This window comes from Chanodichthys erythropterus, chromosome 16 (assembly GCF_024489055.1).
Source record: "Chanodichthys erythropterus isolate Z2021 chromosome 16, ASM2448905v1, whole genome shotgun sequence".
NCBI classification, from domain to species: domain Eukaryota; kingdom Metazoa; phylum Chordata; class Actinopteri; order Cypriniformes; family Xenocyprididae; genus Chanodichthys; species Chanodichthys erythropterus.
In genome coordinates this window covers 32,883,762-32,906,581 of record NC_090236.1, presented here as the reverse complement: position 1 = coordinate 32,906,581, position 22,820 = coordinate 32,883,762, and the positions used below count along the sequence as shown (strand labels likewise).

The 22,820-nt window shown below is 41.0% G+C and overlaps 1 protein-coding gene across 3 annotated transcripts in view; it reads right to left on the bottom strand.

Moving 5' to 3' along the window:
- Positions 1 to 3,754: 3,754 nt before the first annotated feature.
- rnf220a (ring finger protein 220a) overlaps positions 3,755 to 22,820 on the bottom strand; it is a 129,181-nt gene continuing 110,115 nt past the window's right edge. For all 3 annotated transcript variants that reach the window (XM_067363526.1, XM_067363527.1, XM_067363525.1), the window contains 8 exons: positions 22,355 to 22,481; positions 17,770 to 17,866; positions 17,574 to 17,660; positions 17,416 to 17,471; positions 17,025 to 17,124; positions 10,663 to 10,771; positions 9,436 to 9,510; positions 3,755 to 5,570 (listed from right to left, as the gene is read on the bottom strand). In XM_067363526.1, coding sequence (XP_067219627.1) covers positions 5,499 to 5,570; positions 9,436 to 9,510; positions 10,663 to 10,771; positions 17,025 to 17,124; positions 17,416 to 17,471; positions 17,574 to 17,660; positions 17,770 to 17,866; positions 22,355 to 22,481 — 723 coding nt within the window. In that variant the 3' untranslated portion in view covers positions 3,755 to 5,498. The remainder of the gene's footprint in view (positions 5,571 to 9,435; positions 9,511 to 10,662; positions 10,772 to 17,024; positions 17,125 to 17,415; positions 17,472 to 17,573; positions 17,661 to 17,769; positions 17,867 to 22,354; positions 22,482 to 22,820) is intronic.

Below are 22,820 nucleotides of genomic sequence, written 5' to 3'. Positions count from 1 at the left end.
GACGCAATGACTTTATCAATCAGCGATTGGCTCTTTTACATAGAAGGCGGGACGTATTCCACCATATTGCGAGTTGCAGTTTCTCCCATTCATAAATAATAGGAGTGAACCGTATTTTGTAACAACCACTAACATATATCTATGGTTACAACATGATGTTTCTAGTATTTGTTTTAATATTTACACTGCCGTTTAAAAGTTTTAAATTGTAATAATATTCTGAAATTGTATTACAATTTAAAATAGCTAACTGTTTATTTTAAAATGTAATTTATTCCTGTGATGGCAAAGCTGAATTTTCAGCAGCCATTATTCCATCAGAAATCATTCGAATATGCTTATTTGGTGCTCAAGAAACATTTCTACGTATTATCAATGTTGAAAACAGTAAACAACGTTAAAAACGTATAAACTTACTGTATAGCTCCACCCCTGGTTGGCAAGAATAACTTTGCGACCAAAAGCAGTTGTCTGTGAATTAAATCTGTCTCTATCCATTTATGGTCACATGGAACTAAAGCACAACCAGTACATTTTCATGCTGATATTTATTGGCTTCCTGAAAATATGACAATGGATGCAATTTGAATGCACTCTGGAGATGCTGTTTTGCAGCACTAAACCTGGAAGAGCGATTTAAAAATATGCCAGATGGTCAAACATTTCAACATTCCTCAATTTCCTCCTGCAGTGCATAACAAAATACCCAATACAGCCTTTTTTTCTGTCAAGCACCTTGAGTGGATCGATCTTATAAAGAGGCTGAGGAGAGGAGAGGCTCCTAATTGAATGAGTTGTACAAGCACTTCAACCAGGAAGTAGTGGACACAAGGGGAGGAGACATGGTAAAATTCCCACATGAAGGTGTAAATTACCATTGGTACAGACAGCCAATGCGATCGAGGAATTACCCAACGCGGCAGAGAAGGCCTGTCCTATTGATTGGTCTGTGGAGATGTTTGTAAACTGCCTATAATGGCCCCCACACTTTATACTCCCCATCAGGGATGGCTTTGACCTCCAAAAGCAATTTCTATAGATCTGCTTCCACTCATCTGGCTTCTTCCTGGTTCCAGCGCCACTCAGGCCACAGGGTGGGCAGTAACCCGAGCCCGGCCCGCAGCCCGCCTAATGCACTCTATGGATCGCGCTGCTGTCTGGAACACACAGCCTTGACAATAAGTAAAGACTTGGGTTGGATGGTAGATTGGTGAGATGATCCAACCACAGTTACATTCTTTCACCACTACATAGGAGACACATTAGCACCTACAGCCCAGATCCCATTCTGACCTCTGGTAAACAATAAATCCCTGCAAAGTATCACCAATACTGGTGCATCGATATCAACCACATATCAGATGCCTCATTATGAACGGGAAAGGGGATGACAGGAAAGACACAGAAAAGATTGACGTAATATACAACACCGTTCAAAAGTTTTTAACCCAAAAATTTTTTAGCTTTATCGGAATGGGATGACACTTGTCATGAGCTATGTGAATACAAAAAACATGGACGTTATTCAGATATGTTAGAAGGTTCGAGGTCAACAATGACCGAAAATACGAAAAATACGAAACTCAGAGAATCTATTGGTGGTACAAACTACAACTCAGCCGCTGCAGAAAAAAGTGCACAGCAATGAAGGGGTGACACTCTAAAATGTCAAGAGCGCAAAATAGACACATCCACCACCCCAACCATACACACATATATATGATTTTTTTGCAAATGTGTGAAATAAAATCAATAATTCAGCCACAAAGCAGTATAAAAACTAACAGCAAGGAAGAGGTTACACAAGAGTACAAAACAGACACTCACACAACACACCATTATACACACAAATGAACTGGTGTGGCTGTAACAAAATGGCAAAATTGAGCCAAGACTCAAATAACAGGGTTGAAATTAGATCAGACTCAGATTTATTAAGCTAAAACATACCTGATCATTTTGTTACATTTTTATTTAATTTTGATGTTGTGTGTAACAAAATGTTCACCTCTGTGAAACATATAAAATCAGTGCAAAAACTGACACTTCAAATCAACATTTCAAACAAAAATACTCTAAACCTTTAAAAATTAGTCTTAAAGAATGTCTAAGTATAAATCCAAATAAAATTAGTATTTATGTCTAAAAACCACTAGAGAATTTATAAGCCACTTTATATAGAACTATATAGGAATCTTGTGGTTACACCATGGCATTACAAAAGTTTTTCTTTTGTACTCCCACCAGATGGCACTAATCTACCTTCAAAAAATTGGATTTTAAATCCCTTGTCTCCATTTTAACATGGAATACTGCTTTAATTGAAAAATAATTTTAAAATATATTAGAACATTAAAATAAATGTATTATTTTCAATGGGAAAAATAGCTAATAAAAATTGTATAAATATGTCGTAGTATCATAAAATACCCTCAAAAGTTACATTTCAAGGCTTCGGTCACTTTTGACCGCAAAGGAGCCAAGTGTGACCCCTAACTGAAGAGGACCAGATATATTTTAAAATGTAATTTATTCCTGTGATGGCAAAGCTGAATTTCATTATCTTCAGTCCTCAGTATCACATGATCCTACAGAAATTATTCTAATATGCTTAATTGGTGCTCAAAAAACATTTTTTTTATGTTGTTTAAAAAGCATTTGAGAAATCTTTGTAACATTACAAATGCATTTACTGTCACATTTGATCAATTTAATGCATCCTTGCTGAATAAAAGTATTAATTTCTTTATGTAAAAAATAAAATGCTAAAAATAAAAATGAAATATAAATTTTTTCTTCATTTAATTAATATTTTGATAAATAATGATGACGTACTTTTATCACACTTGCCATATCTCTCGCACAGTATGAACAAGTCTTAAAATATACAGTATAGCTGTCTTTATATTTTAGCAAGGGGGTCCTAGTTGAGCTTCCTTGGAATTGAGAAGTCTCTGATTTGCAGAATAAACTGGTCTTGCTTCATATGTGCACCATAATTAAGTCCATAAAGTGGAACAACATAAATGCTGTTTACTTACAGGTTCTCCAAGCTTGTTTCTTGTTCAAAAGAAACCCACAAAAACACTTCCAACAAGAGGCTGGAGTACGGCTACACAGACTTAATATAAAATCCTGCTGATTTTCCAACTATCTATCAGCACTTTACAGGCATCTGAAAGTGTTTAAGCACCCTGCTACTGTTTGCTCCATGGCGCTCCAATACATCATGAACCTAGAGTTTGGCTACAGATCAGAGGGTGTACCGGGGATGTATACGACTTTTTAATTACATCTTGTAATTTAATGAAATTTTCATTACAGCCCTTAAAGTGCTTGTGCTTTCATACAGCTGGTCAGGTAAAACACCTGTGTAATCAGCCTGTAGATGGCAGAATAGAGCAGTAACGTTTCCTTTTTCCAAAATTAGGCCCAAAAAGACCTCATTTGATGCACTTAGTGTCAGGGATGGTATAAAATCAATGGGGTAGTCTCAAAACCTCATCATTATCCCGATCGGATGCAGTGTAATGCATATCAAAATGAGAAATTATAATGCCTTAGGAAGTTGTTTTGCTGCCCGACACTCAATGGACATTTATTGACTGATGTACTTCAACAGCTACGTCAGCAGGTAGAGCATGTTGTAAAATCACACCCAGCTTCACATACTCATACTGGTATAGTTCCACCAGGCAGACCAGTGAATGAAGCCAGCACAGTTCAGATTTACAGTCATTTAATTGATGTCAAATGTAGCTTACAAACGGGAAAGACACGTACCATTTTCAAGAATATACAAGGACACAAATCATATATCACACAATCATCTTGTGCAATCTGTCATCTTTGGGGCAGGAACGAATTGTTCAGCAAAGGAAGGATACAAAGAGTCAACCTTAATCCTTATTTACTACCTGTATTTTACAAAATAGTTGCAGAGAGGATACTGGTACAGCTGTAGACCCAGCCATGGTGAAGATTTAAACTGTGAAATAAGTTATAACAAATGCAACATTTGACTGTTTATTGTGGTGTTGGGATCAGCAATGACCTTTCATTTCTTCCTTTTTTGCGCTTACATCAATACAGAAATCACAGAATACATAGATGTACAAATATAAAGCACACTGTTCTCACTCCTAGGGAAAACGTGAGCAGTCAGTCAGTTGGCCAGTCAGGGAAACGAGTCTCGACTCTTCCAGTTCTTTCATTGAGGGAAAAAAAAAAAAAAAAAAGAAGAAAAAGTTTACCATGTTCTTAATGTTTCAGAGAGGAAATCTGAAGGTAACTTGTAAATGAGAGCACCCTAAAGAGTAAAAGTCCCTTTCCGAGGGAAGAAACTGATGATATGCAACTGGTCAGGGGTCTTAATACTGTATGTTCAATGGAATAATTCCAATTGTTTGTAACAGACAGACAGCATTCAGCAATAAGTTCAAAAAACGCTGAAAAATGAGGGTGAATAAAAGCAAATCTTTCCATTTCTTAAAAAAAAAGCAAAGAAAAAGAAAGATATTTTCCCTTGTTTCAGGATTAAATCTACAGTTTTTACTGTATATTTCAATGAAAAATGTACACCTAAATCTTTTAAGTCCTAGTTCGAGTAGTTTATTATTATTATTACTTAAATTTCTTCCTGTACAATGAAATACAACTTCAACTTCAAGACGACAACATCTGCTTTAAAAATACAGAGGGTTTTCTTTTCTTTCTTTTTTTTTTTAATTCACCAAGATTGAAACATATGCCCTCCCTCCCGACCCAAACCACCCCCAACTAAAACTGGACTTTTATTCAATATATATTTCTGTATGTGCATGTGTGTCCATGTGTGCACGTGTGTATACAAGTGTGTTTTGTTCTCTATGTCATTTAACTCACAACACTGTAAACATACAGAGACTATTATACATGTGCTTGCACTGATTCATTGAATTTGGTTGACATGACTAGAACACCACAAAAGAAGTAATGATTTGGGGTGAATGAGAACACAATGGAAAATCAAGATTGGTTCTGGAGAGCCTCGGGTGGTCCGTTAAAGTCTCCTCCTCTTATCGTCAGGCTGATGTTCCGGTCTTGGTCAAGAAGTTGCCACAGAGTGCGAAAGTGGGAGATTAAGAGCAGCAGCAGCAGCAGCAGCGCAGGTGCAGGGACAGAATGAGTACTCTTTCCTTCATCTGAGAAGAACAGGTTCCTCGTCAAGGAACCAAGCTGACTTTGGAGAGGGTGGACCATGGACCAACACAAGAGGGAGGCGGGTGGACTCTTTACACAAGCATTTATAGAGGAGGACTGAGTCTATTCAGTCCTCATTAGTCCCATGCTTGTGAAATCCGTGCCCATTTGAAGTCAGTGCGAGTCTGTGCTCGTGCCTCTCATGGTCAGGAGGCAGGATGATACTTCACTCCCTCAGGCGGTGGGGAAACCAAAAACACTAGCGCAAATGGAAACAAAAAGTAAAAACAAAACAAAAAGAATCTGGGCCTTTTTGTTCACAAATAGACACGCCTGAGGTCCCCTGGTGATGTGATGGTGTTGCATTGTGGGCAGAGTTTCTTGTTTCCCTATATGAAGAGAAAGACAGAAAAATAAAGAGTGAGAAAGTGGTCATTTCCATATGAAAATGCACAATGCTATGCCATCAAAGGTGCTTTTTGAGTACAAGCATTTTCCTCCTCGCCGAAAATACCGTTCATTAAGTTTTGGGTCGGTAAGTGTTATGCTGTGTTCACACCAAACGCGAATAGAGCGTCTGGCGCGAATGATTTCAATGTTAAGTCAATGTAAAGACGCGTTTATGCGTGTCCGGAGGTCTCACGCCGCGAATGAGGCGTTTAGCGCGGTGCGGAAGACGCGAATTCGCCTCATTCACGCGTCTAAGCGTTACGCGCGAATGGTGCTTTTTGTGCATTTAGCGTGTGACGCGATTTCGCGTCTGACGCCCGAGTTGAAAAATTTGAACTTTGCCGTAAATTCGCGCCGCGTTAACCAATCAGGAGCCTGCTTGCTGCTGTGGCGGCAGGCCCGCCCGGAGTCACTCATTCAAAATGATATTATCAGTGAGCAGTCACCCAGAGATTTATGACACAAGTTCATACTTCAGACAGGAATAAAAAGGACCTCGCTTGGAAGAGTGTCGGTGAGGAGAATGGGCTATCTGGTAAGTTGTAAATACACATTTCACTTTTGAGTCACGTACACGTTTATCGACCCGCGGCCTTCCCGCGACGCTGACCCCGCTGCTGTTCTGCTCTCCAGAGCAAATACAAAGCGGGAGCTCTCTCGATGAACGCACGATCAACATCAGCCATCTTGCAAACAGATCACCGCCTAGCACTTGCCCCTCCCACAAGAAGCGGATTTCGCCTCGGACGCGCGTCAATTTCGCTTCAAGCGCTTGTTTTTTTACGCGTGTCTATTTCGCTCTAGACGCGCGAATGCATTCAAAATGTTCAAGCGGCAACCTAGACGTGGTAGATGCGAATTTGACGCTCTATTCGCGTTTGGTGTGAACGCAGCATAACATGATCTTTCAGAAATCATTCAAATATGCTGATTTGGTGCTCAAGTAACAGTGCAGTTTGTAGTGTAGAGTAGTTACATAGTGTGTATGTTGACATAAAAAAAAGTTTTGGGTCTTGGGACACGGGCAGCCCACCCTGTTCGACAAGCATGCGCCTTTCCCACTACCGCTCTGATGTTCAGCCAGTACCCATAAAGCCTGCACCATAAAAGCAGGAGAACAGCAGGGAGAGGTAGAGGAGGAAGGTGAGCTGTGTGGTCTTCTGTCTGCACCACACACATGCTGCACAGGACCGACTGAACATCACAACAGGATCTGCTCTTAAAGTCAGCAAACTATATACTCAGCTTCATAAAATACCACAACACTTGGAGACCTAGACAGCAAAACACGAGAGATATAAAATCCTCACGTTTGTCGTGTGCCGCCTCGAGAACTGAACCCAATTGTCTGGTGAAGTTCAGACAGTGACGTTACTGTGAGGAATCTTGCAACCACTGACGATCATGTCCTCGTGTAACCTTCTAGCACATGTGCCACTGATCACACAGAGGGCGCATTTCTCCTCCTCGTACACATTAAGCGCACTGCTACCGCTCATATAGGAACTGACACTTTTAGGGGGGTATAAATGTACAGGAAAGAGACTATTTGCCCCAGATTAGCAAACGGAGGAGTCAGGATGGGTGCCAGAGCGTGAACCCTGCAGTGTACCTTCACATCTAACTGTAAAGAGGATTTGTGGCTCCATATGAATGGGTTCATGCCTAGGGCACCAGAACCCCATCCGCTGATCCTGCACAAACTGAAATAGATTCAACAACACTGCCTGGCTTTTTATGCTGTAACAATGGGCTCTACCATTAGATGGTGAATGTGCAAACAATCCTAACAGTTTCAAATTCAACATCATGGTCTGACTATGCAAGTGGTTTATTTTGATGTGGCCGGCGTGAAACTGAAGTTGGATTCTCCTTCTGACTTCCTACATAGCCATGTTCATTTACTTATTTTTTCTTTTTTTTTTTTTTTAAGTGAAAAAACCTAAAACCTGAAGCAGTGTAGCAGCAAAAACTCCATACCACCGATCCCCCAGACACAAAGGGGACCTGAGATTTGGTTTCTTTGTTCTGGAGAGCAGGAGTTTACCTAGTTTTAATGAGCGTGGGCAGGTCACGGACTAAACGCGGGCTCCTCGCATCAGTGGCGGGTGGCTGCTGCGCTCAATTAGATTCATAAAACAAGGCTGACGCTAACCAAATTACACGCATTTACTTTGATCAAGACGTAAGGAGCCCCGCCGTGCTACTTTTATTGCTGTCTTTAGGCAACAATTTTAATGCCTGCATTACTAACAATCCGCTGTGGCAGTGCGGGCTGGCGCACACACGTCTCCATTCTTGCCAGAAAGCCGTGCACAGAAGGCCTTGTGATAAGCAGAGATGGAGGGAGCTGATTTAATATATAGCATATTGGAAAACGGCTGAGGCTGGGAAACATTTCCTTATTAATTGTTTCCGTGTGGTGACAGAATGTGTTAGCGGCTAATGAGAGTGGGCTCCCCGAGGAAGACTGGCTAAAACAGCTTTGAGAGAAGAGGAAGAGCCAGTGAGTATAAGTGTGGGGATTACAATCAGACAAGTCGAAGCAATCATAATTCTGATGATAAGAGGTTAGTAGAACAACAACACCGACTAAAGGGATTAAAACCTGGAGCGCTACATGAGGAATCTCACAGGTCTGGTCGAGATGAACTCTTCAACCTACACTATAGCCAAATACCACCGCATTATCAAAATAAACTACTCCATTAACCACATTATACACTGCCGTCAGCCATGAGTGGGGGTTTGGGCACTCTGTGGTGTGTTTAACATGTACCTGAACTATCCGAATTTCATAATTTACACCATCCACAACTGCAATACCCCTATTCACTATTACACTTCAGAGTTAAAAAAAAAAATGTATATGGACATGACTGTAAATAAACCAAGGAAGAGCTTGTGATGTGTGCCATGTGATATGTGTTGTTTAATGCAAACCAAGCTCTCTTCAAATATTATGAACCCCATGTGAGGGACCCCTTTCCAAAAATATAAAAGGAAGCTACATATTTTTATGTATAAAAAATTACAATGTGTGAGGAAAGATAAGCATGTATTTAGCATGTATTTCTTTAAAATTAGCTTTAAAATTATTAAAAATATAATTTTAAATAAAAAGACAATATAAAAATCACTTGATATAAGCATATATTGCTTTGATTGATTAGAGCAACAGTGGTTTTAAACAGCAATTTATACAGATTTTCATGTAACCCCTTCCAAAAATTTAAACACTTTATATACTTATGTATAAAACCCATTCATACTGTGTGAGAAAACATATATACATATATATATATATATACATATATATATATATATATATATATACACATATACAGAGGCTGTAGTTCTCGTAAACGTAATGAAAATATTATTAGACCTTTTAAATGTTTTTCCACATTTCTCCCTCATTGTTGGAAGTTTGTCGTCATATAAGGTTACTAGATTTTTAAAATGCATCAATGTGCCCTCAACTCTGTTTTTTGTGTGTGTGTTTTCTCTGTGGTCATATTTTAATATTCATGTGTCTGTATAATGAGTGTGTTGCAGGTCTGTGTTTTATTGGTTGTTGTCTTCCTATTTATCCACCCTCTACTCTCCCACTTTTCCATAGCTTTACATAGCTTTTCCATTTCTTGAGACTTTTTCAACTCTCAGGTGTGAACAACCAAGCTAAAACGGGAGGTTTCATGCCACATAAGTATTAGGAAGCAACATGTAGAATTTAATGAACAATAGGTTTCAGGGGGGAAGGGTCACTATGGACATATTGATGAGCAAGTGTGTCATTCTTACCAGAGTCCTTAGCCAGCATTCTTCACAGTGCACATGCCAACACTGGATGGAGGTGAGTGGCATTGTATAAGAGTCCTAAGGTAGAGACATATAGAGAGAGAAACAAAGGACAATTGATTAATTTAACCAGGTCAAATGAACATAATTCACATCTACAGCCACCCACATACACAACAACAGACATCACTAGACAGCACCAGCACAGCAAATAGCGGCCATGGGAGGCAGGCAGGTGGGCAGTGAGGGAGCGTGTGGGGCAGTGCAGGGGTCAGGCGGGGTTAGGCCAATGGGAGCACAGAGAGCCTTACCCTCCGGAGCGGGAGCAGCTTCTTAATCCCACTGCTGTCCGCAGTGGCAGTGCTGCAGCCCGTTACGAAGCCTCTGTACAAACAGTACACGCCGAGCTGCAGGGCCTCTGCGCTCCCGTGCCTCTTGGCCGCCTGATTCTTGCTGTCAGCCCCTGTTTGGGGAGGCTTCCGCTGCAGGGATATTCAAGAGCGGTACTGAGAAAAAGAACGTGGCTGCCATGGCAGGCACAGACACACACATCAGACCAACGAGTGTAGCTATCAACAGAAGCTCTTGGCAAAGGATAAATGGGATGGTTGGGAGTTCTGTTGTGGTTTTGCACGAGTATTCAGTTTGGATATCATGCTAGGCAGGTGGCAACCATCTAAAATGGATGTTAACGGTTAAAATAATTTCCTGCCAATTCATTTATTTGGCCGCTATACTTCCAATAACCAGCAGGTGGCAGTAGACCACCACTGGGAAATGCTCAACTCCACAGACTGCACATGACACAGAAGCAAACAGAAAAATGTCTAGCATCTTTCTAATTAAATCATCAAAACATTTACAAGGATATTTATTTAGGACTATGTTCTTTACAAAGCCACAACTGATCAATCTTCATATCTGGGCGACTTTCAAGTTGTTTTATTAGTCAGAAGCACCAATTGGAATAAAACTAAAAAGGTTTAGCATAAATATCCAACAGGATGGCCACTACTGCCAGAGGAACTCCTGCAACAGAACCTTATTATGGGTAATTATCTAGGCCATGCTAGATTGACGCTGAAGGAGGCAAACCATCACAAAGCTTCAGCCAGCTGGGTGCATGATTGCGGGTGTTAGGTTATATCACCACGGCATGTTATTAAGGATGGGTTATAACCAAACGCAACCACATGAACGCACAAAATATTGGCAAGCGAGAGTTCTCACCATGCATATGAGACACTTGTATCGGTCTCCTCTGAGGATTTGCTTCTCCAGTTCTCGTATGCGGGCCTTTAGCGCCTCCAGTGTGGTCGCTGTGGAGTCCTCTGTGATCCTGCAGGTTAAAAACAAATGAGTTGAGGTTCAGTTAGAGCACTACAAACCAGTTTGGTCCATTCATAAAACTGAAAACTCCATACTAATAACTTTTAAAAAAAGTTGTGCAGTCATGCAAATTTGCAATTTACATTTGCAAAGCCGGCACACTGCTTCAGTTCAGACAAACCTAACTGCTAACTCCTAAAAACACTAATGTGAAATTAAAAACAGACGTTCCAACTGGAAACAGTGGATTCAACACTGCTACAGGAGGACCACGATGCCAAAATGAACTAATATGTTTTTACTTTATTGTACTACCATTTCAATTGCAGATCTCATAAAACAGGGAACTGTACGTATTCTGAGGTCACACCCTCACCAGTTCCTCCAACTTCTCACCACTCAGGCCTTCACTAAACATCCCTCAGACAAATGTCTTTTAGCTGCTGAATGTATATTTAACACTGTCCACAGCATATGAACTTGCAATAACTAAATCAATATGGCAACCATTGATTGTGCGGCAAGGCGCTTGGCGAGATGTTTATGGTGATCCGCTCATTTTCCAGCCAGATGGAGCACTGATCTACAGTATTGATTTAATGTTGCGCCAGCGTTCTCCTAGGCACAATCCCCCCGATTAGTGCCTGCCGTTCCACTGCCTTTTCCAATAGCTTCATTTATTACATGCCTGTGTGACTCTACAATGAGAACACGCTCGGCACAAACACACTAGAATATGGGCCTCTCGGTAATCAGCTAGTATTAGAATGTAAATCAAGGACGGGCCATTAAAACGGAAAGGACCATTTATGGACTCAGTATCTCCTTTAAGGCCAACCTAAAGAAAGAACAATGCAACTGAAGAATCATGGGCACCTTGAGAAGTAAAGCTTAAAAGGGATCTTATTGTGCAAAATTCTTTATATTGTTTTTGAACATATTTATGTGTCCGCAGTGTGTGCACACAACCATCCTATTGCGGTAAAAATCCATCCACTCCATTTGTTATTTTCCCCATAAATCTGAAACAGTTTCTCAAAATTAGCTGTTTAGGAATGTACTCCAATATAACGTCACACTGGAACAGGCCTCGCCTACGACTGGCATGGAATCTGTATACATCGATATAATATACACATGCGATTTCTTTCCCTGCCGTTTACGTTCACAGACATGCGTTTATGTGAACTTGACATAACCTTCTGTGTATTTGACAGTTTGTGCGCAATACGACTCGACAGAGAAATTAGTTCAAAACTCACGCGACGCGCCGTCTGACAACCAGCTGTCTTGCTTCGGATATGCGCGATCAGAAAACCATATAAGTTTTAACTGATATGGCTTTAAAATGCATGGAGATGATAATCAAAACCAAACAGATGTTTTTGGCAGAGTATCTGAGGCACTAAATGTTTTCAACTCAAAAATAGGTATTTACACATGATATAAAAAATTATCTGTGGGGTATTTTGAGCTGAAAATTCACAGACACATTCTAGGGACACCTGAGACTTATATTGCATCTTGTAAAAAGGCGCATAATAGGTTCCTTTTAAAATCAGCCAGCTAGGAATCAAACACATCCTACTTATTTTAAAGCCGAGATGACGGAAGTAGTGACAGATTTTTTTAATCTGCATTGTGACATAGATCAGAGTAAAGCAGATTATCAAAAAAGAGAAAATATGGAGCGGGGACTTGGTTCAATTCATCAGTTGTTGATTAGATGGAGGAAAAGGTTGCAGTCCTTTGCAAGAAAGGGGCAGTGTTTAGGCAGACTAAATGACTGGAGAAGTCCAGCATACGCCATCAGAGAGAAGACTGAGATATGACATTTTGATTAAGATTTACGAGATCAAAATAAATGAAACTTGCTCGGATGAATTGGTCACAATAAGATCAATAACATGCATTTAGAAAATAGGGTGAATTTTCATTTTCATTTCATTAAGGAAGATGTTAACAAAACTCTGAAGTCCAGGCGCCTTCCCAAGGTCACCCTAAACCTAGGTCTCTCTCAAAAAGCCAAGACGACGACCTTGACTAAGGAGAGTGAGCTGTCCGGACAGTCAATTCCCTGCAGCCTACAATCAGCACAGGGACTATAAAGCTTTAAAATCTCTTCTTATTAGTGGCCAGCTTGTAAAAAACCATTTAGTCTTGATTAGCGTGCATGCTTATAAAGCAGACAGGAGAGTAGGTGCACCATGCTCCATGCCTGCTGTTTTTCTTTAACAGCTTCATAAATCGCCGTGGATCACTTGCCCGAATGCCGTCACCAACCCAACAAAAAAATACAACTTTTACCCCAAGTAATGCCGACCCGCTCCAGCATGAATATTCATTGTGGTGCTTTATAGAAAACCACATTCTAAAAGTTATTTAATTCCCTCGGGTAATAAAAGAAGGTTTTACTCTGTCTTTATATGGATGGAGAGATGGTTTGGAGGAGAGAGAGCCAGGCTGTGTTTTAATACGAGAGCAGGTGTAAAACCTGGAGTGGGGTGGCTGGGTGAGTTCAGAACAGAAAATTATCAAGGTTCTGTTGAGTAAGTGGGAGAAAGTTTTAAAGACATTAAACAAAGGCCTCGTCTCTGCTCTGCAGCAGTGTGCTGGCTCAATAATGCCAATGACGTCATCTAGGAAAGGAATAATGTCATTTCAATTAGGAATTTCAGTTACTAAGAAAACCACAATGAGGACTGACATCCAAACTAATAATGTAGCTTACCTACAGCTGTGGTCTATAATGGCACACCCATTATATTAAAAATCAATGTGGATGTTAAAACCAATGATGGACAAGCAGGTCTAATGCTTTATACAGGCAACACTCTCTGTTAATGTATATTTTTAATTTGTAAAGCAACAAATGCACAAGTTTAAACAGGAAGAAGCCTGTGCTGCCATTATGGCTCTGAGTGTGAGGCTATTTCTCATTTCATTATCCTGCCCCTAACCATCCGTCTCCATCAGAGCCGAGCCTAACTGTAGAAGGCGGTCTAATCTATAGGTCTACAAGGCCTGACACGAAAACACATGAGTTACAAGTACAGACAGATAGCGAGAGATCTTTAAAACGTCACTTGGCTGACAATCAATCCGATAGTAAGGGTCAGGGTATAATTTAAATCAAAAGGCTGATTGAGCACAACAGCTTCTGGTAAAAAAATAAAATAAAAAAAACTTAAATATATTACTTATATTTTATATTGAAACGTTTGAAGACACTGATACTACTGTAAGGAAAAGGGTTTGAAAAACAAAATAACGAAGTCATCACTAATGAATTTGGAAAAAATTTGATTATTGTGAAATCTGCTACATTGCTTCAAGTTGAGCATGAAATGTGGCTGCGATTGCATGGGTGGCATAGGAGCCCTCATTTATCATGTGAGGAATGAGCGGGGACAGAGGCGACCCCTGTACCCAGAGATCATTACCCATCTGGGCACAGAAGAGCTAGGAGAATTCATCAGCCCCCTCTGCCTTACAAAGACACACATGTATACAATTTACACAACTCACGACACAGTAACACGCTCACCCTCTTACTCCAACACACAAACGCACACACCATCCACAATGAATCACTGTAACTAAAGGGGACAAGTCTTATTTTCATTGCAGATTGAAATGCATGTGTTTTACAAACAGTGGGGTTTGAGATTGTTTTCAGGCTGCAAGTGGAATGAAATGATTCAGCTCCTTATGTGGCCTCTTTAAAGCTCGCTCACATTAAGACCCCTCGCTTCAGGAAATTGGAAATGAAACAATGGCACAGCCATTCCCCCAAGTTTGCATGCATCATCCATTTGAGGCACACCATGAAGAAAAAAAGCACATTTTTTTTAATGCTTTACTAATATATCAAGCTAAACCTCAAAAGCTACAACAACTGCTATTTGTTTCAGCCAGGAAAGAGTTAATACACCTCCCTCCCCCTTCTCATGACCCCTCAGGATTTGATTAATGATATCATCATTGAGATTTATCTCCCTGGCCCCTTTCATAAGACAATATCGCGTAACATCCTGTGATACCTGATCAAATCAGCAGAAGGAGAAAGGAGAGGTGCTCTTCGGAAGAGAGGGCTCTACTGTCGGGGAGAGATGGATAGATTCAGACGGAGGGCCGAGAAGGACGGGCACAGACTGGGAGAAATATTGCAGGCGATATTAAATAAACGAGTGTGTGTCACGTCTGGAGCTAAGCGCTAAGCTAATAAAACGGGTGGCGGGTGGGTTGTGCTCATTGCTCGCTCTTTTCTATGACATCAAACAGCTGCGGTGATTCATACCCCGGCCGGCTAAAACACTTAATGCTTCCCGATACAACGCTACGGCTAGTCTAAGCGGCTGCCTAGTGCTCTGCGCGGAGGGAGGGCGAAACAGAGAAAGTCTCTACGGAGGAAAGCAATGAATCAATCTAAGCTGTCACGCTCCTGCAACTCCACTTAGGAATCCCGTTCTGTCCATTTTCATCCTCCTACTCGCACACCCACGCTCGGACAGAGACACACAGTGTTCATAACATCATCCACTAACATTCATTTCCACACACTCAGTCAAACTTATCAAGCAACAGCGTGCAAAGTCACGCCTTTAACTGCAGGTCGTGGAAAACGTGGTTAACAAACGCAATTTCAATTGCAGACTGGAGCTGACATCAAGCTTGTGCAACAGATGAAGCCATTCGCAGATGCACACTTGACTAGAGTTAGGTGAGAGGAATGTGCTCACGACGTGCTGACGAGAAAAATCAATTGCATCGGGTCTGCTTCGCTTATTCACCAGTTATCCGCCCCTGATATTTAATATAGGGCCAGTGATGGCCGCCCGCACAAGATTGATTCAGCTACACTAGAAGCCTCTCCCTAGAGAAGAGGGCTCAGAGGAGAGAAGAGACAGATAGAGAGGGCAATGAAATTTTTTTTTTTGCATGTAAGATTTTTTTTTTAATATTATATATATTATATATATATATAAATAAATAAGACTGAAATTGTAAAAAAATAGTATTATAAAAAGTCATTATAAAAGCAAAATCATAATTTTCATTGAAAAAAAAAAAAAACAATACAATACAAAAATAAATAAATAAATAGTCCGCTAAAAGTGTCAACTACACAAACTTGTTTTCAGAAGAAGAAGAAGAAAAAAAAAAAATCCTGGTTAAAAATCATGAGCACTTTTGTTAAATTCAACAATACAATCTTAAAAATTGGCAATGCCCTGAACCACCCTACGAATATTAGAGACAGGACACGGGTCATGTGGACCGACAGCTGTGCTATTGGGTAGGCAGAGTGAGGTACGTCTGTGGCTAGTGTGGTGACCCTGGACTGGCTCTAGACAGCAAGGGGAGAGTACAGTCACACCACCACCGTGGCAATAAGCCCCTCTTCTACCAGGAGCTGCGCTCTGACCCCAATTACCCATTCAGTGGGGCTGGGCCCCCACGCGCAAGTGGGAGGAGAGTTTAGCGGGAGCACTTGTTGGGGAATATGGATGAGGACGCAGAGATGAGGGAATTACAGGGACCGGCCTTTCACCCACTCAGGTTATTCAAATTTATCTTTATAGAGGCTGTCTGCTAAACTCCCTCCATCTTCACTTTCAGTGGACTGTAGAGAGTCATCTGGCTTTCTCAGTGTTCCCCTGTTGTTTGATTGTACACTTAATTTAAGAATTTGACATTTGAATTTGACACATACATTTAAGTTTAGGAAAAAATGTTCCTTCATAAAAGGTAAAAAATTCCCCGGAAATCAAATTAAGGAGGAAAATATCACAAATATGCTGATTTAAGTAAGAAAGAACGTTTAGAAGACTGATGAGAATATTGCTTTAGAATAACTTACATTTACACCATGTTTTTTTTTTTTTTTAAGTCAGACAAGTAACATTTTTTTTAACTTGTGCAAGCAAAAAAATATTTACTTTTGACAAAGCTTAATGTCAAGACCTGCCAACATTTTCACTTTATCTGACTTCACTTCTTGCAACAAGTTCCTAAATCTGTAGCATGGAAATGGCTAAAGGAATATTAGCATTCCCGTGCTGTGCGGCGAGTCAGGCCCAGACAAGGCTCAGCTGCCTGGGATCAATACTCTGGGCCACTCCCTGTGATCAAGCATGCTCTGGAGAGATGAGCACACTAAATGCATCATTTATGATCTTGCAGTCCCTACACAAACTAATCTCACCCCAATACACCAGCAAACACACTGCCACTGCAGACAGGTGTGTGTTTGTACTCACTTCTCGATCTCACTGTTTTTACAGGTCCTCGGTGTGGAGGACGAAGATGAAGAACTGGGCTCCTGTTTGCTGCTCTCGCCATTACTGGTCGACGGCATTTCTGCAAAAATAGACACAAACAGAGCATATATAATGAACGAGGGCCAATAAAATCAACATTTCATTCTATAAAAATTCAACTCAAATAAATAAACAAAAAAATGTTACCAACATCTTTTAATTACTAGTTTTAGTTAAGAATTTTTTTATCTTATATATCATATATATCTATGTGAGACTTGAAAATGGCAGACCTATAGCCAGACCTGAAAATGCCAATTTTCAAATTGTCTGATATTTTCAGGCCTTCCAACTGTGGAAAAAAAGTACACCATAAAAATGGCCAACTCACCATCACTGGCCCATTTGGAGAACTCAGGCGTTATTCTATTGGACGGCACGCCACCACTACAGAAAAGAAACAAAAAATTTGTGCAAGGGCCAAGCATATAGTTATTATTCGTCATTTTAAAGTCTGTGCTGAAATCATCTCAGTGAAGTCCAGCTTACTTCAAAACGGCTCCACGCAGTGCCTCACGTTCTTTGGCCTCTCCCTGGTCCTCTCCAGAGCAAGGAATGATGTCTGCCTCAGTGTACCTGAAACCCTGAGTTAAGGAACAACTGCTTCTAAATTTAGTTACTGTTTCTGTGCACACCACAGCACCACTGAAGAGCAAGATATCTACTGGCGAATTACCAAGGATACTGGGCTTTGCCGTACTCCAGTGTGTCATCTCCATCTACATCCAGGTCTGCATCACTGTCATGGCTCTCCTTCGTGCTACACATGGCAAAGCCTGTTCCTAAAAGAGGGAGGAGAGGAATAACAGTATTCAGTAAATGGAATTCAGGTTTAAATTATGTCACATTCAATAATATTCATTATGTTACAAAACATCTACTGTCACTAGCAACCATCTCCAACTGTAACTGACCCAATCTAGGACAGTTTTGTCATGTTAGAGAAACACCAATTAAGAAAGACTGTTCTAGCTGTGAGCAGGACCAGATTACTGAAGACAAGCCAGGAGCCTGGTGCTTCAGGCCCAGATGGAGGCATCGCAGACAGCCCGAACGGGAGTTGTGTCAGGTGCCTGTCAGGGTGTGGGTCCTGAGCACTGGGGCGTGCAGCCTGAGTGGCACTTCTATAAATCCAGTGATGAGCGCACAGACAAACTCCTGCTGCCGGCTGACTGGGTCCTTCAGTTCTGGTTAGGGAGAGTTTGGATCGGCAGGAGCCTGAAGGGTGGGAGCAGCCCGCTGAGACCCGGAGTCTGATTGAGCCGAGTAAGGCTGGAGCGGGCCAGGCCCCTCAGGGGCTGATGGAAGGATGTCAGGCCACTACTGGAGAACAGGGTTTGTCACGGATGAGGAGCTAAGGTTGGAAATGGAAGTGGAGAACGGTGCTTCCTCTCGTTCCGCAAAGTGCTACGACACGTGATGACTACTGCACAGTGTGGAGTGGATAACTACAACCTTCAGGGAGAGTGTAAGACACTGACGGAGAAGAGGACTGAAAGTGGATGTGGCGGCCGTGATCTGTCTCTCCTCCTCTCCGTAAAGGGATCCAAAAGAGGCAGAGTAGGGATAAAATGCACCACAAATGCTTGCCCTTTTTTACAATGTGCCGATGGTTTTTAGTGATCAAATAAAAGGGACCTTTTAAGTTTTATTTGGTCCCTGTGACTGCAGAGACATATGCGAACATAAATCCAAGCTGTTCGCACAGAGAATCAGGGATTCAACTGTACGTGCCAGCTGAACATTACTGTACATGTAACATACATGTACATTACCGTCAACAATAACTGGAATTAAACATGGTGGTCTGTTCATTTAACCCACGCTGTATGTCCACTGATAACTAAAATTAAAGCAGCATTTCAATAAATCATTGAGAAACATTGTACATTTTCTACTAAACATATACTACCATTCAAAAGTTTTGGGTCAGTAAGCTTTTTAAATGTTTTTTTTTAAATAAGCCACTTATGCTCACCAAGGCTGCATTTATTTGATCAAAAATACAGTAAAACAGTAATATTGTGAAATATGAATACAAGGAAAAATAACATTTTCTAAATTTTCAGCAGCCATTACTCCAGTATTCAGTCACATGATCCTTCAGAAATAATTCTAATATACAGATTTGGTGCCAAAGAAACATTTCTTATTATCAATGTTCAATACAGTTGTGCTGCGATTTTTTTTTCTTTTTTGTGGAAACCATGATGAATTATTTTTAGGATTATTTGATCAATAGAAAGATCAAAATAATATTTAATAATATTTAAGTATGGGTAAGCTTTAATAATTGTGGCACTGGAGTGAAAAAGGAAAAGTGTGCGACCGCATTAAAAAATTAACTGTATATCCTGTGATCAGCACATCTTATTCTATCCTGGAAATACTTCCAGTGGTCTATAGATAACCCTCCCACCCCTCTGACCCATCTGATGCTGGGAAAAGTGCACAGTCAGCCAAAAATAAAAGACCATAATCTGTAAATGATGGTGAACATTTCATTATCGCACTGTCGACAAGCTGCAAAGAAAGCCAAATGGGGAAAAAAAAAAATAATTGTTGTGACCACTAATGGCCATAAGCAGTCAAAAGAAGAAAGAAAAAAAAGAAAAAAAAAAGAAAATCACTGTTAATTCAATCAATTGATCAGGCTAAGGATCCTGGCTAATGCTTTGATAGAACCAGAGCAGGAAGGATGTCATGTAGTATTGATTCAGCAAAGACAGGAAGAATGTCCACTTTAGTGCAGACTTTCAGGGAACACCTACTATGGCAAATACAACTTTAAAACACCACCTGAATGGTGTATAACTACCCGAGCAGTGTTGTAAGTGTGCCTGACTGTGAAAGCTGGGGCTACAGTTAAGCGGTCTTGGCAGGCAATCTAATCTGTGCCGAAAAGGTCAGTGCCACTCTAACTGCCTCTCAGTCAAATTATGCACACCATCGCACCGCCTCTTTGCCCAACAGCGCTTAGGACATAAGCTTACTCCTCTTCTTCACAGCATACACTAGATGAATAAGAAAACTCCACTGTCTCCCTCACAATGTTGCCTGTATCTACCTGTATTGCTCTGCAATACTTTGCATGACAATAATGTCCATTTGTAATGCATCAAATTCAAAGAATACCCCATGTATTCCTTTAAATGTTAATCGTCACATGCATAAAGCACATTTTTCCTTGTTGGGTCACGTTTTGCAAGCTGATTTACATATGCCATGATTGTTAAGTGCTAATCTACATATGTCACTCCAGACAGGTGTCTCATGTCGCAGTTAAGAAAGGGGACGCAGAGATCCCAGAGAAACAGGACATGAAACATGGCCTCTCCTCCACCTCGTTGCCATGACATCTATCAGCCTTTCGCAGTGTGTGTCGCAGGTCAGAGTTCATCCAATCAGGATGGCATTTACCATGTACGCCTGCCGGGGAGGGAGCTCAAAGTGGCCATCTCTCAAGGTTCTTTACAAAGACGAGTGACGGGCCTCTGTTCTTCTTTCCCGACTGCACCAAATCTCTTCCATCTCTGCCTGTGACTGCCATCGCTATCTCTTCATCAGCACAACAGCCCTGCTAAGCTACGGACACAGGAGGCCTTACGGACCTCCACCACAAACTGATCCTCTTCGATTTCTCTCTTCCTCTAGGTCTCTCTTTTCCCTTATCATGCTCTTTTTGTTCGGTTTAAAGCGTTTCCTCTCTGCTTTTTTCCTGGGTCCTCAAAGAGAGAGAGAGGGGGTGCTTCAGAGACGATAGCCCTCTTATCCCATTGAAGACCCCTTTAAAGCCCCCCCCCCCCCCCCCCCAGTCTAGCTCCCCCTGGGCTGGAGGGATTCTGCAATGCAGGCCGATTGAACGCTTGAGGACTTCAGCTGAGCTTTCAAGGCAAAATCCACCTTCTGAGTATCCTGGGGGGAGCTTTCAAGTGGCCCCTGGGCCACCGAGTCACTTCTCACCAGGTCCCCCCTCTATCGCCATTACACCGGTGCCTGTGCTGAAGATAAAGGGCTGGAAAGCTTCTGTACAGACACATGGCTCTGTTCACATGCAGAATTGATCTGGGCCATCGTCTGTCTAGCCAGGCGTTAGAGGAACAACTCTGTTTCTTTTCTTAATCCACACAGCTTTGCAAACTGTTCTCTCCTTGGGATCGAACAGCCTTTCCATTTAAGAGTGCAAAAGTTTACAAAAGACCACTGAGGGAGGAAACCAACTCTTTTACTAAATATATATAAAAAAAGACTGAGTGGGGAAACTGAGAAATTTGATAGTCATTCACTTAGCACTTCCTCTAAAGCACCAACTCCACAAACTTAACTGAAAAAATAAACCCTTTTCAAAATAACTGATCCAACATTGAGAAAAGTTCTAAGATAAAAATCTGAAGTATGGAGGAATGACTGACACTTCCTCCCAAGTGTAAAAATAATCTGAGGAGGTAAATTATTTATGAACCAACTAGAATTCCCTGGAAAGTCTTTCAATGAGTGTGGCAGCACATCAAAAAGGGTCTTAGGGAGCGTGTGTGTATGTGATAGAGAACGTCCCAGGTGAGCGCAGTTAGGTTGGGAGCTATAATTGCATTCCTGCAGCAGGGGAAGCCCAGGGGTCAGCGGCCCATTTTTCTCACACACATCTCTGTACTGGGTGAGGCGGGTCAATTGCACAGCTAAATGTGTTTTCCTTTGACTCCTTAAAGGCCAAGAAGGGCCTGCCAGAACTCACCTTGTCTGGACTACAGCTGCCAAGCCTATAAATGTACACACTTGAACAGGTTGATCTTGGGGTACATCGAGAATGAAATGAATATAACCTCATTAAACAGCTTAGGAGGTTGTAGTGATTCTTGACAGCTATTTTTAGAACACATATTATATATATGAACTAAATGCACTGTAAGAAAAAAATATATTGCTCACATCAGTCACTCCTAAATGTTGCATATATACATAGAATGCATGATGAACAGCAGCACTATTTATGGTTGTTTTCAGAAATTGTATCAGGCGTTTTATACTTGTGCTTTGTGTGGCCTGTGCTACCTTTTGACATCTATAGCACCAGTGATTGTTCAAAAAAAAAAAAGTTAATGTACAGCCCTGAAATATTACGATTTTCAACATTAAAATGAATAAAAAATGTTTCTTGAGCACTGAATCAGAAAATTTATATTATTTTTGTTTTAAATTAAAATATTTCACAATATTGTAGTTTGTACTGTTTTTTTTTGTGTTGTTCAAATAAAAATAAAAAAAACGCTTACCTCTGAAACCACCTTCCAATAATGTAGTAGCTCGGACCCTTTTCTGTCCGCACCACTCGTACTCCTCAAATCGTGTTCCATTCTCTCCTTCAACATCCGCGGAATCCTCTTCTGTTGCACCTTCCCTCTGAGAGAACAAAACCACTTATCAAAAATGTACCAACACACTTCAATCGGTCCATTCAATATAAAAAGACAAAACCACAAAGTGTGACTACATCAGAGGAAATCAAAGCAGCGCTTTCAAATCCACTAACTTCTAATGATGTCTAATTTTAGGAGCTATCAAACCACATGCAACAGAACACCCGAATCCAACCACCAAGAGTACATTAGTATCATAAGAACTACTGGATTAGATGGGTTAAGAGGAACCTGCTATATAATATAAAGGGCAAGTGCTGCATCCTGAACCACTAAAATGGCTGAAAAGGGAAGCCAGTCAGACTGCGTGAACAACAGATTC